The sequence below is a fragment of the Rhinatrema bivittatum genome, chromosome 13 (genome assembly GCF_901001135.1).
Source record: "Rhinatrema bivittatum chromosome 13, aRhiBiv1.1, whole genome shotgun sequence".
Lineage (NCBI taxonomy): Eukaryota > Metazoa > Chordata > Amphibia > Gymnophiona > Rhinatrematidae > Rhinatrema > Rhinatrema bivittatum.
In genome coordinates, this window is record NC_042627.1 from 22908859 (window position 1) to 22928567 (window position 19709).

Genomic DNA, 19709 nt, shown 5'->3' on the forward strand with positions numbered 1-19709 from the left:
GGAGCCCTGCATACAGTGGCTACAGAAAGTCTACAGCCCCTTGACCATTTTTCACATTCTGTTGTCAGTACCTCAGATTTGAATTTAAATGAAGAGTTTTTTTCCCCCCCCCCCCCCACTCATCAATATACCATTCTCCATACCTGTTTTACTGGGGGACAAAGCATGTATGTATCCAAAACAGTCTTGGGCAGCAATTATGGCCCTGAGTCTGTTGGGATAGCTCTCTACCACCTCAGATCTAGTATTCTTCTTTAAAAAACTGTCCAAGCTCTGACGAGGACAGCAATCTTCAAGTCATACCACAGAATTTCGATTGGACATAAGCTTACCCAGTTTACCCACTATGCCTAGAGTCCAAATGGGCCAGAACAATCTCTAGTTGTTCCTGCCCCGCTGATGTCATATTCCAAATTGGCAACATCTGATGAGGAAATCCGTTGATTAAAATACACTGGTTTTTATTATTTACAAAGCTTATGCAGTAGTTTCTACATTGCATTATACAGATTATGGTCATTTGTTAGGCAAGTGAAAGGTGGGCTGATCAAACACTTGTGAAAAGCTAACATCCACTATACAAAATTTTGACTGTTAGCATTTGTGAATCTACCTAAAAAGTGTCTTTTCACAAAATGTCTATATTCATTTGTTTCTCAAAAGTCCTTCAGCTTCAGCCATAATTCATTCAGACTTACGCTGGTTGGCACAAGAAAATATTTGTGAAGTTGTATTACATACTTACATAGTTGCATAGTTTTTAACCTGAACAGATATCGGTCCACCCTTCCGTATGTCTCAGACGTTAGTTGCTTTCTTCTCTATCTTGGTACCAAATGATCTTTTTCGCAGTTAATATTATTCCTGTATTTTGTGTAAACTTCTCTGGGCAAGGTACCCAGGTTAAATCAAATGGTATTTCAGAGCCAATCAGATGTGCGGTGTTTACTGGCAAAGCAAAAGGCTATACTTATAGAGACTGACTGTACTGTACAGTAGTGGAAGGCACTTGGGCCTCTAGTCTCTTGCCAGGATATGCTTTATTACTTACTATATATTCTAAAACTGCCTTTATGCAGTCATGTCTTTTCTCTAGGTCTTAGAAAACATAACTGAAGACAGTTCAGAAGTTTTCATAGTGATGAGCAAAGTGTGCCTGATCTTGCTTGTTGAGCTGCTGACATGCCTTCTCTACATTCTTGGTCATCCCTGGCGGCCCGCAGCTGAACACTCCAATTTTCTGCACCTAGATGAAAAAAACAAGTAGACGGTATCGTTAAAGTTGTTATTTAGTTAATGGACACAGGAATATAAAGGGAAATTGGGAAACCCAGAGAAATGGCCATATTTCAAGTGGGTTTACCAACGTTATTTGTTAATTTATTTTTATTCAGTCTAAAAGACATAGATGCCGACATTCATTGCCACTTAACTGGATAAGGTTGGACTCATCCAGCTAAGCGGTGCCATTTCAATATTCGGCCACATTCAGCGGCCTCCACTTATCTGAATAACTTTTTAATCTGGCTAAAAAGTCATCTGGATCAGTAAGGGGTGAGACCAGGGCATTTCACGGTGGAGCTACTTGGCCAGCTAACTTTGTACCTGATTCACTAAGGGTTTTTCCCATGGACACAAAATGGGAGAAAAGCCTTAATGGATCTGGCCCTTAGCCGGATATATTAGATCTGTTATTCAGCTGGTATAAAGTTAGCTGGATAAACTTAGCAGAGTCCCCAGTTTCCTGCAGTGGGTTTTTCAAGATTCTGCAGTGTTGGCAAACTTTGGTGGCAAATTTGCAAAATTTTGCATATATTTGCAATTTAAATCTTTTTTTTTTTTGCTTTATAAAAATACAGTTGTTTTCTTACATTTCTGTGCCCAGTAAATTTATTTGGTTCTTTAGAGGAAAAGAGATTTTAGTGATTGGGGCTGGGGAGGAAGGAGGGGAAGGGATCTGGCAATGGAAAGCGAGGATATCTTGGAAGAGGGAAAGGGGGTAGAGGAATAAGAGAGAGAGGAGGATAGAGGCACAGAAGAAGAGGGAGCAGAGGATGGAGGATAAGGAAAGGGAATGAGAGAGGGAAAGGTTGCAAAGAGGGATCAGAATGGGGAAGAGGAGGAGGTGGGCAGAAAGGGTCTATTGGGGGATGGGGCTGGAAGGGATGAAGAAGAGAGGGTAGAAAGAGTGGTGGAGGAAGGCAAGATTGGGATGGGGCTGGAGAAGGAAGGAAGCCACACTCTCCACAATCACACCTTCATCCCCTCTTTCCCTTATCCCTCCAATTCCCCTTTGCTACCCCACATCCCAATATCCCCTCCAATCCTCTCATTCACATCCTACGCTCTTTCCAATCTCCTCACTCCGCTTGCACCCACAGTGATCCCCTTATTCATACTCCACCTCCCATCACCTCACTCACGTCCCTCCCTTGATCACTCCCCCCCCCACTTGATCCTGTTACTCCCCCTCCTTTGCTCCCTATGCTGCCCCCACAATCCCCTTATTCATCTGCCCTTGCTTCCTGCCTCTCAATATTCTCGCCCTTACTCTCCTTTGCTAATTGCCCTCCACAGACCCTCATTCACTCAATTGCTCCTTGCCCCATTGATCCTCTCATTCTCGCCTTTGCTGTGTCCCCCCATGATCCTCTCTCTCACTCTCCTTACATGGAAATAGGAGGATGGCAGCCTTGGTTGCAGCACCTTGGCCCCTCCTCCACTGCTGGCTCCAAGAGGAGGGTGAGTAAGAGGATGGAGGGGGGGGGGGAACAATGTGCTGACCCACTGCCACAATGCACTTTTCTTTGGACCCCGAGTTCCTGTGGCAATTTGGCCAGGACCAGGCCCTTACTGTGGCCACAAAATTGCAGGAGACTGGGGGTCCTGACTATCAGATAGTCAAATATATTCAATGGTGTGGCTGCACCACGGAATATCTTGGCCAAGTCAGCCAGATAAGTTTATGCAGGTAACTTGTTCAGCCAGATAGTGCTGAATATGGACCCCATAGGAATGAAAGAATCAATGACGGCATTTATCTAAAGGCACTAGATCAATAGATAGTAGGGATGTCTAATTCCCATCTGGAGATGGGCTCAGTTAAAATAGAATTCACAGTTTTATATTTTTAATTGGTTTACTTCTATTGTATTGAATTTATTAATGTTACTTTTGTATTGTATATTGTATATTGTTTTTGATTTATATTATTTCTTTTGTTGTGTCCAGCTTAAGGTGCCATGGTACAAATTAAGAAAATTATAAATTATTAATTTAACAAATAAAATAATGTCACTCAGATCTGGTCAAACTTGAACAAGTAATGTGCAGGGTACTGCTACTTTAGTCTAATGTTACGTGCTCTGCCCGCGGCCGTCCCGCACGCGGACCTGTCCCACAGCAGGCCCCGGGATGAACTCCCTCACGGTAGTTGCCAGTCCTGCCAGGCCCCGGCATACCGCGGCGGTGGTCGGCGGGCCTGTCACTGCGCGCCGGGCCTCACGCTGAGGTTCGGTGTCCTCTGCCATCTTGGCCACGCCAATACGTGGACTGCCCAAACTCATATAGGGCCAAGGGCGGGACCTAGCTCCGTGGTGCGCCCTGATTGAACTCATGTTATAAGGAAGTTCCTGTCTTCACTTCCTTGCCTTGGCAATCGGTTCAGTTTGCTCTGAGATTGCCTCTGCGCTTATACTTGTCCTAGTCTCGCTCCAGGATCCTTCTGTTCCAGTTCTGTTCCTGACTCATCCCTGCATCCTAGTTCCTGTTCCTGCTTGTTCCTGTTTTCGTCTGTCTGTCTACCCAGGTAGTACCCTCGGACGTCTTAGTGGTACTGACCACAGCCTGTTCCTGACCTGCCTGCCTGCCTCAAAAACCACAGTCTGTTCCTGCCTGCCGCAAGACCTCAGCCTGCCTTCGACTTCGTCTGACCTCCGGTGCCTGACTCCTGCTTTGCCTGACCACTGTCGGACTGACCTCTAGACATTGACCTTTCGCCTGCCTGACCTCGTCTCCAGATTCTGGCTCTGTTCCTTGCCATCGCCAATTCTATTCTGGTTCTCCCTGCTCCAACCAGTTGCCATCCTTGAACCTGATCATGCTCCCCCTGTCGCTGTGGGCATGCCGGACTTTCACTCTCCTAGGAGACTCTGCGAGGCCCATCAAAGTCCAAGCGGACTAGGTCCTTATGGGCTCCTCCCGGGGGGACCACGGAATTCCAGTGGTGAAGCTCTTCCTAGCCTCTGATTTCTCTGTGCTCCGCCCCCTGGGGGCAGTTAGCTCCTGTTCCCTTTCAGGAAATGTTCCATCTCTGCCCCAGGACAAGGGGGTCTACCCCCAAGTGCAACATCTAACACTGTAGAAGACACATCTGCAAATTGTATGTGTCTACAAGCAAAATAAATCATGGTGTTGTATTACATGAAAATGTGCATGCAGACCCTAAGGACAATACAGTAGAAAGTAAAGTTTGTGCGACTAACAACCAATTTAGAAATGGAACCTTCCTGGAAAATCTAGAACACATTATTGGGTCACAGAGAGTGCCTACCACCCATGGAAGTGGCTCATTTGGGATGTATTTGCACAAAAGGCATTCTGGGCAGTGCTTTGTTTATTGACCGACTGAACCTAAAAACCTGGCTGATGCATTTAAACAGTTCAATTACTCATGCACACACACCCTACTAATTCTGCAATTCCCATCACACCCCCCACTAATTCTGTGATTCCCATCACGATGCATGTGGCAGACATGTTGGTGCATGTATAGTAGCTGAAGCTTTATGAACTGGAATGTCAATTTCTGTATACTCTGTTAAAACTGGCAAGAGTGACTAAAAAAACAGCTGCAGAATTTTTTGGCTAGAATTTGTCACCACTGAAAATGTGCAAAAACCAGTTCTTCTTACACTCCCATAGTTTTAACGGCTTCCAACCAAATCCATGCCAGTCCTACAGACACCACTTTCGGGGGGGGGGGGGGGGGGGGCAGATAGCAGAAATGTGGGAATTAGGTTTAACCCAGCCTGAGTTACTAGAACAGAACTGGTTTTGAAAGGGGGGGGGGGGGGGGGGGAATTGAAAGGCTGATTCAACTACAAGTAACTAACAATAATGTCTCCGGCTTTCATAAAACAGCTACTGCAGAAATCTGTATCCATAGACTGTTCCCAGCTATTCCTGATAGATATTGTATTCTTCATTTGTGGAAGGGAACAACCTATAGAATATTGATTGCTGGGTACAGATTGTCCCTTCTGCTGCTGGCTTGGATGTAAGTGTGCTCTTAGGTTCTGCACCAAGCAGCGTGAAATCACGGTGCTTGCCTTGCAGGGCAGATATGCTTACGGAGCATTTCCTCCGAGTAAATCTGCATCTTCTCTCTCACACTGCCCATTGTTGAAGGAGAGCTGGTGTTTGGGCTTAAGGGAATGACTTACAATTAAGGACATGCAAACAGTAAATATTTTCATTTTACAAGTATGTTGACAAATATTCTGCAAAATGTAGAAATTAAAAGATACCTGCATAGCTTTTAATGGAGCAATCTCCAACCAAACAGAAAATGATGAAACTTGCCTCTTCTGCAACATTTTGCCAACCTGGGGGTGGGGAGGGGGGACCTAGGTATCCAGTGACAGATTAGGGTTTTTGCTACCCCCTAGAGATTGTTGGTGCTGTCACTGCCCTACTACCCCAGATGCCCTCCCTACCCCCAACAGGAAGTATAGCTAAGGTACAGCCCCATTGTTTGCTGCAGTAGGAATTAAAACTTCTGAAACACAATGGCCACTATTTCCATCTTTTATATTCTATTATAAAAAATAGTTTTCCAATCATGCTTATGTCTGTAAAATGTATTTTGTTTTTATTGCATGAAGAAAGGAATCTCAAGTATCATCACAGGGAGGAAATCTCTGAAATGGGGAAAGGAGGAGGAGAGTAAGAAGAGGACTGGGGATGAGGAAGAGGGAAGATAAAAAAGGGGTAGGATTAGGAACCTTGGACGTGGAAAGAGGAGGGTGAAAGAAGTAGGAGGGGGATATGAGGAGAAAGAATCTGGGATTAGGGGGTTGGGGGGGGGGGGGGGAAGGGAGGACTCCCGAATCTGGGAGAATGGAGTTTCCAGGATTTGGGAAACAGAATCCAAAATCAAGGGAGGGGAGGATCTGAATTGGAGCGGGTCAGGAGGAGTGGGGAGGTGTCCTTACCATGCTCCAGTCTTGATCTCCTCTGTTTCCCACCCAATCTGGTTCATATACACAGCCCCAATCCTCTCTCTCTCACACACACACAAATACTGCCATCCTTTCCCTTGTTCTCCTCTCTCTCACACATGGACACCTGTCCCACCCCTTCCCCTCACCCCCAATGAGACCCTCAAGCTACCGAAGATGACCAGAGTTTACTCTGTCTGCCACAGGCTCACCCCCTCCCATGCTCCCTGCAGGCTATTCTTTGCTGAGCGAGATGCAGTATAGCTGGAAGGCAGCAAATCTACAGCCAGCTTGCTGCCCCCAGATTTTTTTCCACCTTAGGGACAGGTCTAGCGAGCCTATTGACAAATCCAAGCCTGCAGGTATCACTCATTGACACGCAGCAGCCAGACTCAGGTTGACGTTTGCCAGGTTCTGCAGAGACCTGCGGTTAGCTCCTGGCTAAAAGGTTATTGCTACAATGACTGGGATTCTTGGGAGGGGCTACAAACAGGATGCGCCTTTATTTGCAAACGCCATAGAAATATCAGTAGAACTGCACATGGTGACACCACTGCAGCTCCACAAAAGCAGGGCTTGGGGATGATTATTTGGCAACAGAAGGAAGTTGCCTGAGACAGCTTGCGGCCCAGTCCTGAGCTTTTCCAAATATAAATCTCTGATTGACTTATCTTTTACATATAGAGAGTTTTATTCTTGCAGCGCAATCGCTGCCTTTCCACATCTGGGGCTTCACGCCTGCAGTGGCATGAAAAATCAGGTCCTCATGATCACTGGAATCCATTACAAGTACCATAGTACAGAATTACAGAAAGCAAGGTCCGATGTTCATAACCAATGTGGTGTTCAGCATCACAGCCCCCGCTCGTAAGTGATTCCAAGGCTCATACACCGTGACGTTCTTTTCAAAACCTTGAAAGGCATGGCCAATGCCTTTAAGCTTAAATTTACTTAAAAACAGAGAAAACTAATCTCCCCTTGGTTCCGGTCCCAATGTATTTCCTATGGCAAAATTCTCGATTTTGCTCCTGGCCCGCGCCCTCCGAAAACACTCCGTTTCTAAACTGAAACTTTCTAATGCCCCCCCCCCCCCAAACACTCAAATTCCACACCAAGCCCAGTCATTCCAAAGTTATAAGGGGCGGGGTGACCCCCACAGAGATAAACACTGCAACCCATGCAGGCATCTAGATGAGCTAATTAGCCTCTCTTGGTCCTGAACACAGGCTAAAAGTGCGCACGTGTAGAGATCAGAGACAAAGTGAAGAAGACGACTGAATTATTTTCTTGCCTGGAATGAATTTCACAGCTGGAATATTGCTGCGCCCGCCCTTTCAAACCCTTAACACTGATAAAAACCGAAAGCTCACTCACTTCCAAAGAGTTGGGTGTAATGGTTCCGCTTCTTGCCATTTTATGTAAAGGGAATGTTTGGCTAACGCATCAAGCGCTAAAGAGCAGGGGATTGGCAGACCGGCTCCATATGCCGGTGAACACATCCACCCTACAAATATGAGCACCGTGCCGATGGCTTAGGTTCCCTTTTAGCTGACAACACAATTTCCGTGGCTCTCTGAAAACGTGTCCTCCTCTCGACAGTTCAAAGTCTCTCTGCTGTTCCACAACACGCGGACTTTTAGCCTCATTTAGGGGAGGTGTTCCGGAGTGGGGGCAGGCTCAGAAAATAACGTGTGTAGATTCTGTTTCCCAGTCTACAAGCGTCATTGCCTGAAGACAATCTACCTGCACCAAACACCAGGGCCTGCAGCAAGTTACAACGCAAAAGCATGCGTACACTTTCTCTTTAAACTTGGTGCAAAGACCATGGATAAAAAAAGAATCCATGCACTCTGTCCCCAAACTGTAGAATCTGGAAACTGCCCCCTAAAAACAAACAAACAAAAAAAAAAGTTCAAGGTGAGACCATCTTAAAGAGAAAGCTGGCCTTAGGCTCCTGTGACTGGCATGCCAGAGTGCCATGGCCCCTTCAAAGAGACATCGCTGTGGTGTTCCATGGGCGATGCCACCGCTCTTCAGAACTCCACAAGGACTTCCCTCCCCCAACACACAATCTTTGGAAGTCCCCTGGTTGCACTGGGCCACAGTTTCCCCACCCCTGCATGTGATTAAGAAGGGTGGCAGATTTGTAAAGTAACTTCTAACATCTTGTATTACTAAAGAGAGATCATGACACCATGCATTTTATTCGATGGTGCCAGTGTCATGCACAGTGACATCATCATCATCACCACCACATCACAACATTCAAAACAGTAAACATTAAGAACAGTTTTTCATGGAGAGGAGGGTAGACAGTCCTGGGGCAGGACGGAAGAGAACAACATAAAAAGCAAACTGACCTCCGGATGGACCTCCTGCAGCGAGCTGAAGAACGGGACGAAGGGAGGCCTCCCGAAATGCGTGATGGAGCGCAGTCCCGTGAAGAGGCTCTTGTTCAGCACCTTCTGGAAGTGCCGCTCACAGATGTACTGAAACGAAGTAAAAAGGAGAAGTTACAGGCAAGGAAGGATCCTACGACACAAACGATGCTGCAGGACCAAACTGAATGGTTATCAGACAACGCACGACTCTTGTTTTCATTTCTTTATTTAGAAGGCAACTTGGGGCAAGTTTCATGTTTGCCGCAGCAACTCCTCAATGCTGCAGGGTTTTGTTTTTTTTTCCCCTCCATGGATTGCGGGTTTTCAATCTATTACCCTCAAGGCTCCAAACCAAGAACTTCATCACTAAGCTAAAAGGGCAGCTCCCCATCTTGGGTTTCAGACTGGTTTCACATCTGTCTCCTTATTAGCTCACCCTAATATAACTGTACAGTAAAAGCAGCTGTCGTTTCCCACCCCCTGGGTCTAAACCGACCATCTCCATGGCTCACTCATACCTTACCAGCAGGCTTGACTTTTGATACCCACTCCTAATGCACTTTGCTACCTGTAGTTCTGATTTCCAGTGGAAAAAGTAGGACTACCAATACTACAACAGCATAACTTAATCCTTAGTAGATACATTTAAACATAATGCTGCACCCTCCAAAACTGCACCAAAAGCAAAATATTTCTCCTACAGAAACCACATTCCAGTTCAGGCACGGGGCAAGCAGGCTCATCCTTAATGAGGTGCTGGATGCTTGTAACTCCTATGAGAGAACTAAAGAGAGGAAAACCATGCATGTTTGAAAAAAAACTGATGATGTGAAAACAGGATTTAAGATTTAAGCTTTTTCCAGCCATATGCAATCGGTTTGCACCATTTAAGCATTAGCACAGGAGTATATTTTCCCCTGCAGACAGCTGCATAGTTTTTCACTGAATATATCCTCCGCTTGCTGATCAAAAATTAGAAGCCTTGGTTACAGTAAGTCTAAAGTGAAGTCCACTGGAAACGCAGTGCAAGGTATGGCCCTGGAAAATGCAGGAAGTATTTTAGGGCTGTAACGCAGGTGGTGAGGACTGGATGTATATTATAAGTCCTGGAGGCACACCTACCGAATCGGTTGGGTTTTCAGAATATCCATAATGAATATGCCTGACATAGATTTGCATGCGTTGGAGACCCAGAGGTATGCAAATCTCTCTCATGCATATTCATTCTGGCCATCCTGAAGACCCAACTGGTTAGGTATGCCTCTAGGAGAAGGTTGGGAAATTGTTATAAGTAATGATTTTTATACTCTAGCAGAGCTGTGGTAGGCAACGTAAATCAATCAAAATCAAATGGGATGTTTTCCATTCCACATGGCATGCGAGTTACGTGCACCCCAATGGCTTCTGAGCACCTCTGAAGGTTTCTTCTGCAGAGCAGCCATCTCTTCCACTTTTCCTCCAGCTGTGGCCAATAAATACACCCTATGAAAACATATGGATACAGCACAGGGAAGGCAATGGGGAAAGAGCAAAGCAAAACCCAGCATCTGGCCAAACTCTTGCCACCAGCAGCTTACCAGCATTGTTGTGCGGAGGTCAAACTTCTCGGCCAGCTGGGTGATATAGATATGAACGGACACCAGCTCATTCTTGTCGTTCTCCTCCACCTCTCGGATGATATCTGCCAGCCACTCAAACTGCCGCTGCGTCCGAGTCACCCAGATAAAATAAATCTGATAATGCAAAACAGTTCTTTTCAAGCCAAAGGCCCAGACTGACTTCTGTTGTGTTCCCTGACTAGTTTAAAAAGCATCACAATAGTAATTTTCACTGTAATCAGTAAATATACTGAAAGCAAACACCATGATGCAGCATTTTGGAGTCATTAAAATATTGCATCTTGCATGTTTCCAATAGTCACACTAGAATGGCCACTGCCATACTGCATATTGATCATGGAGTCCTTCCCATGGTAACTCACAATTAAGGGAAAGATATGGGCTATTTAGCCACTGACATTTCTTAAGCATGGGAACAGAACAGGTAGGGAGGAAAAGGAAACTTCACTGCCCATGAAAGTGGCAGCCAAATTGTATGCATTTTAAAAAATTATCCGTTTTTATTTTTAGTATCTGCTTTGCACTGCTGCCTGCCAATGGATATGTGCAATGCACTTGTAAGGCAGAGGTGGTGCCTTTGAATTATGGGGGGAATATTTTAATAAATCGTTTCTGCCCTGCGTCCTGCCCCTCTTTGGCATTTAGTGGCTTTGTTTTGTTCTCTCGTACGTGCGTTGTCCCTGTAAAGATGGTGGACTTGTGAATCTCCACCTTCTGGACCCAGCTCTGGCCACCATCGTATCCCCAGGTCCGTCTTGTCCCAGCTGAGCATCAAGCCTCCCCAACTCCACGTTTTCTCAGCCAGAGAATATTTGGGCCCAGAAGCTTCTGTTGCAGTCACCGTTGCATGTCATTTATCAGTTTTTGCTGTTGCTCAAGGCCTGCCGATCAGTTCCTCTAACCTTAAGAACAGGTCCTTCTGAGAGATCAACTCCTCGTGTAACAAAGCAGGGCTCACTATTTCAGGTTTTTCCCTTCCCCATTTCTATCTGAGGTGGAGGATAGAATGGAATTACGGAGCTCTCTCTTTTCTCTTCCTTAGAACTTCACCCTCGTCGCCCTTCTTGTCTTGCATTTTCTGCTCGTGTTCTAACTTTTCGTCTGGGGCTAAACTAAAGTGCTCTCTCTCCAGCAGTGTTTCCCAACCGGCAGCTAGAACCCCGTGAATGGAGTAAAAGACACCTGGGGGTGGGGTGGGATGGGATGGGGGAGGTCCGGGACTGAGGCCCAGTTCTAAATGCCAGTGAAACGTTTTGTTTTTTAGTTTCCAAAACGAATAGAAAAAACACCAAGACATTTTGGCGGGGTTTCATTTTTCTAATAAATTTTTTTCATTGCATTTGTCATTTTCTTAGAAAATGAATGCATATCTTTACATCTTATACCACAGTTCAATTTATTTATGTGCTAAGTGGACTCCTTTCCCATTTACTCTGTCCTACAACCACCATGTTCATTGATAATTGACTAATATATCATTTCTATAGCAGTTTATATATTGAAGCAAAGACTATATACCTAAAAGTCTACTTATTTATTTAAATATTTGATTTATATTCTGCTTTTTTTGTACTTTTAAACAACATTTGACTATTCTGAGGTTATATCATCAAGCATATATAAAAAAAATGGTTAGCTAAAAAATCCATAAGGCCATGCAAGCAAAATCAATAGCAATGCCCAATCAATCATAATTTACCATAATAATATACCAGTATCACAGAACACTATGAGGTGGATTTTTAAAAGGGTTCATCAGATAATTTTGGGACTTAGCCAATTAAACCTCTGATTTAAAAAATCCCTCCAACCAACCCCACTGTACTAGTTAAATTTAACAACCTAATTTCACAAGGCGGCCAAATTTAGTAGCTCCAGGAGCAGTCCCAGGCTTATGGCTTAGCAAGTTAGTGCTGATTTTAAGCATTAACCAGTTAAATTAAGAAGGGCAATCCCAGCCACAAAAATAGCAGTCCTAACTCTAGTTAGCAAATTTTAGAGACGTGTTGCCTGAAAAAATTTTGTTTCGGTTCATTTTTTTTGTTTTAAGGTTTGTTTTCTCAATTTGTTTAATGTGTGCTTCAGTTGTGTTCATTTTTTGAACCAAACCCCCCCCCCCAAATATTAAATGGCCAAAACCCCATGAAATAAAGAACTAAACAAAATGGGCCCCCTGGATGCCCTCTGACTCCCCCCCCCCCTCCCACCTCAATGGAAGTCCTGGGCCCAGCTGAGGCTTCCCGGTTCCCTCTGAACCTCCTTCCTCCTCAAAAACAGTTCTAGGCCTGGACCCAACCAGATTCCTCTGAACCCCCCCCTCCCTGCTTAAAAAAAAAACCCACAGTGGGGCTGGGGACTTCCGCTGCCCCCACTTTTCTGTTCCTTGGCGGTCCGGTGGTTTGAAAGGACAGGAGCGATCCCCAGTCACTACTGCTCTTTAATAACTGAGACAGGTGCCAAAGGGACATCATTTCGCCAGAGCTGCCATTGTTAAAGAGCACTGGACAGGACAGGAGTGACCTGGGCATTGCTCCTGCCCTTTTGAACTACCGGACCTCCAGCGAGGTCTCCACCTTGCCATTTTTTAAAGGGAAGCTGGAGGGGACCAGCCAGACCCTGGCTGCTTATGGCTGGGTTCTGCCAGGTAGGCTTAGGCTCGGATCTGTTCTAAATCCTTATTGCGCTAGGGTGGAAATTGCTGAGTGCTGGATGAAAGCCTCTCTGCCCTCAATAGGCTTTTCTGTAACAGAGTTGGGAGAGTTTATTATCTTAATGAGTTGACTGCAATTAACTACAACAGGATCGAGAAATGCAATGCTATTTGGAAACCTTTTTAAGTACGTTCAAAAAACCCGAATCTGCATTTTGCTGATTATGCTTTGCATATACCTGTCCCTTGCGGCTTCTCATTGTTTGCTTTGTCAGCATTGGCGGGGGGAGGGGGGGGGGGGGGAGGAAATCGATGCTATACTTCTTAAAATGTAGGCACCAAATGTATATGTATGGTGACTTATCCCTGACTGTTTCTGGGTGTTTCTTTATGTCCTTGGTTTGCTGTATTGCTGTGATTCAACAAAAACTTAATATACCGAAAAATAAAAGGGGCTGGGATGGGAGGAGGGGGTGGAGGGTCTCCAGAATGCCTTCATTTTCAATTCTGCACCCGCAAAAGAAAAAAGAAAAAAAACATTTCAGGAATTTTCATAGGAAGCCATTTTTGGTTCGCTCCATTTGGAATGAACCAAAAGTGACCTCATTCATCCCATTTCACCCATTCAGGTAAAACAGATGCCCATCCCTAGCAAAGTTTGACCAGCTAGTGTTAGGTGCATTTTGAGCTGAAAACCTAGCTAGTTCAGTTCAGCTGAAAATCTTCCTGATCTATCCTGACTCCACTGTCAATTAATTCTGTTTGACTGTGATATTTCTGCTTGCAATGAGAATTAAATTCAGAACTGGGCTTCTTAAAGACAGCTCATTAGATATGAATCTACTCATAGGTCCTCATGGAGGAGTTCAGATTCTGATTCCAGTTTTTTTCCTCCTGAGGAAGGAGCATATGAGCTGACTTTTGAATTACGTATCCTCAAGCAAAACCTCCAATGCATATTGAGGTCTGTGGACTCTCTGTCATTAGGACTTCAGGAGTGTATGCAAACAGTTAAATTTCCCAAGAGAACCCATCATACAATTAGTGAAATGCACTGCTGAGCATAAAAAAATAATTGTTTCCCTCTAACGATTGCCATCACCTCTTCCCTGAAAGTGAACACCACGAGGCCCTGTTACAGAGTGCCAGCTAGGCAGAGATGGGTTTTTGGGTCATAGGAACTTAATACCCCAGACAATTATGTGCCACTCCTCTCATTATGATGATGAGGCATTTTAATGCCTGCGCCATCAAAAACAAGTTATGACACTGAGTGTTATCACAGTACTGGGCCAACAACAGAGTTACTAAGACTAGTGCTGCACTCAGCCACATGTAATATGACAATTTTAAAAACATCAGTTTCAGAAGATTAGGTAATACATTTCCAGATTTTTTTTGTCAATATGAAATCCTAAATTACATTTGGTATTTACAAAACCAGAACAATTCATGAAGTAAAAAACACATTTCTACTGTAAGAAAAGCGGGAGACAGGAAGAGACAGATGGTGGAACAGATAGAGAGAGAGAGATAGTACAGACAGAAGGATGGATGAATGCCAAGAGCAATAAGTGGATACAGAGAAAGGGAAAAAAAAGCAAATGATACTGTGTATGGTTAGAAAGAGGGAGAGCACTTTCTTGACAGAGTTATGTCTTCCTAGTACCTTTTTACACATTATCTTGGAGTTGACAGATGATTTGAAGACGAGGTCTTTGAGAATAGAGGCAAAGGGTGTTACCCCTATGCCTCCTCCCACCAGCACAGAAACTTCAAACTTGTTCCACTCTTGATGACCCTCACCAAAAGGTCCATCCAGATATATCTGCACATGAGAATAATTTGGGTTTGTCAGTCTTCTTGTGGCATCTCAACAGGCTTGGTATTGGCATGCAAGAAAAAAAAAATATGACCATTTAGTCACCTTGGGATATCCACCGTGTACATTCTCGGGCGAGTACAGCTCTCGCAGTCTGGTGGTCCACGGGCCAACAGCCCTGATGTGCAAGCTCAGCGAATCCTCATTAGGGGCAGAAGTTAAGGTGAAGGGGTGGTACTCACTGGTCCCCAGAGCAAGACAAGCAATTTTTACCCACTGGCCAGACTTGTACTCAAAATCATTTGGCCGCTGAAACCTGAGATGAGTGACACCTTGGAGGAAGGAGAGAAAGAGAGGGGTTTTTTTTTAAATGTATTCTGCAATGCCAAAGCACCTCTCCAGAGAAAACATGGCACTGCCCAGAGCTGAGAGCACTCACAGGCCCAGGTCCTAGGAGGGAGAGAGATGCACAGCTCTGATGCTGAGCAAACACATCGATACTAAAAGGATTCCCAAGGAAGCTGCAACCTACCCTCCCCTCACAGGGTCTTCATGTACATAAGAGAAGAGAACTGTGGAAAAATTCGGATGTGAATGGCCCAAAAAACAGTTATATCTCTCTAAGCAACTATTCAATACGTTGGCCCGTGTTCCAGTTTTACTGTAAATGGAGGGGGGAATTCGAACGGTGGGAATCAGGACAGGTTGTAGGGTGCATGTGGGGGCTGAGCCGGCTTTAGGGATAGGATGCAACACAGGGCTGCGTCTTCAATTCAGACAGTCCGAAGGATGCTCGGCCTCCCTGGGATCGGATCAGTCCGCAGGGTGCATGCCCTCCACTGCTCAGGACTGGGACAGTACGCAGGGTTAATGGTGGGGCTGAGCCCGGGATTGGGCAAATATGATTTGCGCTGAAATCACAGTTTATATTCAGAAATCGCTTTTAAGTGCCCTAAGCATTTTTTTTTCCCCTCTCATTTTCAGGTTAGCGTGCTTTCTGAAGCATTAGCATACCCTTTGCTTACTGCCTTGGGAGCTGCATTTTGAGCTCAGTCACATCCCTTTCCTAGAACTGCTCCTGTCTCCCCATTCCCTGCAGGACTTCTCCCAGCACTCACAACCCAGGCCAGAGCCAGTCCAATGCCTGCAGAGTAAGTCAGCATCGCACCAGCTCCAAGGACCCCCAGCTGCATGTGGTGCTCCCAGCCTGCAGCTTGGGAGTCTCAGAAATGATTGCTCTCGCTTGCAGGAATTTATTTATTTTTTTTTTTTAATTTTTGTGGTTTTCTCCTCCATGCCTCTTCAATTCAAGCCCGAAAATCAGCAACTCTCAATATCGTCGCTGCCAAAGGAAAGCAATTAAAAAAAAAAAAAAAAAAAAAAAGGTCTTCAGCCCATCATAACCTCCTCCCAATTCCCCATCCTTCCAGTAAAAAAAACCTTATTTTCTCCAATGACTGCATGACCACCCCCCCCCCCCCCACACACACACACACTCCTTGGCTGGGGTGATAAGGTTGTGATTGAAGACTGTAATTGAATGTCAAAAAAACTGAAATTCTGTTACTAACGATGGTGAGGGAGCCAACACTTAACAGAGCTTACACACAGAGGGGCGGATTTTAAAAGGGTTACGCGCGTAATATACGTACGTAAACCTTTTAAACCCCTCCTGCATGCGCCGAGCCTATTTTGCATAGGCCCGGCGCTGCGCGCAAACTCTAGGATACGCGTATGTCCCGGGGCTTGAAAAAAGGGGCGGGGAGGTCCGGGGGGCAGGGCAGGGCAGGACCAAGGCCTCCGGCACAGAGGCCATGCTGGGGGATTGCGCGCTAGCACTCGGCCAGCCTGCCTCTAGGCGTAGGTTGCGCGCAGGTAGGGGGGGGGATTTAGGTAGCGCTGAGGGGCGGGTTAGATAGGGGAAGGTGGAGGGGAGTGGAAGGAAAGTTCCCTCCGAGGCCGCTCCGATTTCGGAGCGGCCTCGGAGGGAACAGGGAAAGCCATCGGGGCTCAGCGCGTGCAAGGGGGTGCACGCCGACCCCGGATTTTATAACATGCGCGCATGTTATAAAATTGTGCGTAGATACAAAAATCTGGCCCAGAGTTGTTAAATTAAAAGTATGTGTCCAGGAAACAGTGTGTGATATGTAAAATTGTATGTCATCTGCATAAACATTGTAATGAACTCCAAGGTATGTCAATGCTACAATGTTAAATAAGATCTACTGAAGTTATAATGTAAAACAAGAAGACCCTTCTCCTTGAACACAGTTACAATGTAAACCGATGTGATATTACAAATTGAACACCGGTATATAAAAACTAATAAATAAATACATTTTACACAGAAGAGCTAAGTATATGTTGAACAGTAAAGATGACAGGGCTGATCCCTGAGGTACTCCAAATGAAATACTGAACCAGCTTTAATATGAGCCACTATGTGTATTCATTGTGTGTGATCTGCTAAGTATGATTTGAACCAATTCAAACTGTTCCAGAAAGTCTGAGTGAATGTAACTGCGTAATGAGAATGGAGTAAACTATTGTGTCGAAGGCAGATGAAATGTCCAGAAGCACCAACATGGAGTCAGAAGTGGCATCACAGCCATGTAGTACCGTATCAAAGGTGGATAGTAAAAGTGTTTCCATGCGGAAGCCCTTTCGGAAACCATGTTGACGTGGATCTAAAATGTTGTATTCTTCTATGTAATCAATGAGTTGACATAACACTAAGGACTCAAGCACTTTTGAGAGAAATGGCAAGGAGGAAATTGGTTGTAAATTGAAGAAATTGCTGTGAGGTACTGAGGCTTTTTTTGTATGGGAATGACTGTGGCTTGTTTTGAAGAAACAGGTATTATGCCAGTGAGAGAAAAAGACTGACTAAGAGTAAAACGTGCATGGATATGTCATCAACAGATGGAGGTTTTCATATTGGTTATGAATCATTTAATTGTATCTACATTTACAAATGAAAAGGACTCCATTTGGCACCATGGAGAGGGGAGGAAGAAAATGTAGGCATTGGAAGGTGAGAAAAAATGAAAAAAGAAACCAATTTGGTTGCAGTAATTAATGGTTATTGGTTGAATGTTGATAGGGTGTTTATTGATGTTAATTTTGACAATATTGAAAATGTGAGCATAGTTAGATTGTATTTTTTAAAATACAATTCCTTTTTTTGCAATATTTATTTTATTGTGGCAATTTCTGAGATAGATGTTGTATTCCAGCTTTCTTTGGGGCAATGGGCTTTTTCTCCATCAACATTCATGCTAAGTGTTTGCTTCATGGTTTTTAACTCTGGACAGTACCATGCTGCATAATAAGTTCTTTTTTGTTTGATTTTTTAAAGTGGAGCAACCACATTTAAGATGGTATTTATGTCCTCCATTCATATTTCGGAGGCTGTATCAATGTTTGTGTGGTCCAAGGGTTGCATTTTCCTGGGAAGTACGATTTTGAAGGTGTCAGGATTAATATGACCCCTCCTAGAGGTTGCTGAGGCAGATGGTAAGATGTGGGTAAGTGAAATTGGTAAGGGACACTTGAAGGAGATCAGATAATGATCTGATCATGGTAGTGTCAGTGAGAAAGAATGGAATTGGAAGTATTAGAGAGGTTTGAATTGAGAAAAAATCAAAACTAAGGTCCGATTGTGTCTGTGTGTTGGGAAATTAATTAGTTGCTGAAAACTCATACCCGATAAAGCTTGAAGTAAGGTTTCAGTAGACCCTCTTATCAGCAGCCCTTCCTATCTCTACTGCACCTACTCTGCTGCTGCTCTCTGGACCCTGCTGAAGCTCCTTGATCAGACCTTCCACAGTCAGCCAATAGGCTGCAGGGGGAATAGAAGTAATAGCAGGGAGACGAAACACTTCCTTCCTGCACTCCCCAAAAGCCCTGCAGCACAGAGCTTTCTGATCCCGATCCACAAGAGTGCAGGAGACAATATTCAGGGTGCTCAATCATCCACAGAACTGGCGGCTATGGAAGTGGGCTATCTAACCTTTTTAAGATGCTTTTATTTCAGCAGTTCATCACCTTTCAGGAGATTATTTACTAATTTTCTAAAATGTGGTTTTTTTTTTCCAATATATTTTTATTGGAGAACTCTAAAAAACATTGACAACACAACATTTGAACAAGAGATAACTTAGCTAACACGTCTCCATGAAGTATTGTTTTTCCCACAGACCCCTCGACCCTCCCCCAACCTCCCTCCCCCCTCCCTCCCACCCCCCCAGTAGAGATTCAAAACGCAATTTCACAAGCTAAACTGATCGCTGATCAGAGGAACATCATTCTCTGGGGACACCACCATTACAACAAAAAAAGAGACAGAAATAATATTCCCTAACAGAGGTCCTGATGGAAAAAACATGTATGGTGTCTGGTGTCTATGGGGGCTCTCCACAGTTAACATCCATTATATCCCCGCTCCATCCTATCACGGGAGTGTCAGTGGCGCCAACCGTTGAACAGTTGGGGATAGAGTCCCGTAATAACTGAGCCATATGTCCTTGAATAATCGTTTTTTCTTAGGAGTAAAACGTTTGTACATTGAGCCGTATTCCAGCTGGTATAGCTCAGTCATTTTTGAGGACCATAGATCCCACGATGGTGCTGCAGCCTCCAACCATTTCAACAAAAGGCACTTTTTAGCAATCAGGCAAGCCTTTGCGACAAATGCAGAGTTGTCTATGTTGAGACTGTGGTCACCCACATCGTTATTAAGGATGCAAAAAGAGCATGACCACAGGACTTCAGTTCTGAACACCCCTGAAAGAAATCTCTTGATTTCATCCCAGAAATGTTGACTATGTGGGCAGTCCCAGAGGTAATGAATAAGGGTGGCTGAAGAGTCCTTACACCGAATGCATGCCGCCGATGGTATCAATCCCATCTGAAACGCCCTGGCTGGCGAAAACACAATCCGATGAAAAATCCTCTGCTGCATTTCCCGGAGTTCCACATTATTGGTAATCAGATTGATAGACACATATGAGTTTT

The 19709-nt window shown here is 44.7% G+C and overlaps 1 protein-coding gene across 7 annotated transcripts in view; it reads right to left on the reverse strand.

The window, feature by feature from the left end:
- Nucleotides 1–436: 436 nt before the first annotated feature.
- The window catches only part of LOC115075130 (dual oxidase 1-like), a 165104-nt gene continuing 145831 nt past the window's right edge, over nucleotides 437–19709 (reverse strand). For 4 of the 7 annotated variants that reach the window (XM_029575341.1, XM_029575338.1, XM_029575337.1 and 1 more), the window contains 5 exons: nucleotides 14799–15025; nucleotides 14541–14699; nucleotides 10180–10335; nucleotides 8582–8710; nucleotides 6689–8105 (listed from right to left, as the gene is read on the reverse strand). In XM_029575341.1, the coding sequence (XP_029431201.1) occupies nucleotides 7899–8105; nucleotides 8582–8710; nucleotides 10180–10335; nucleotides 14541–14699; nucleotides 14799–15025 (878 nt within the window). In that variant the 3' untranslated portion in view covers nucleotides 6689–7898. Of the gene's footprint in view, nucleotides 1247–6686; nucleotides 8106–8581; nucleotides 8711–10179; nucleotides 10336–14540; nucleotides 14700–14798; nucleotides 15026–19709 lie in introns of those variants that run through there. The other 3 variants (XM_029575342.1, XM_029575340.1, XM_029575343.1) reach the window with 3 other exon arrangements.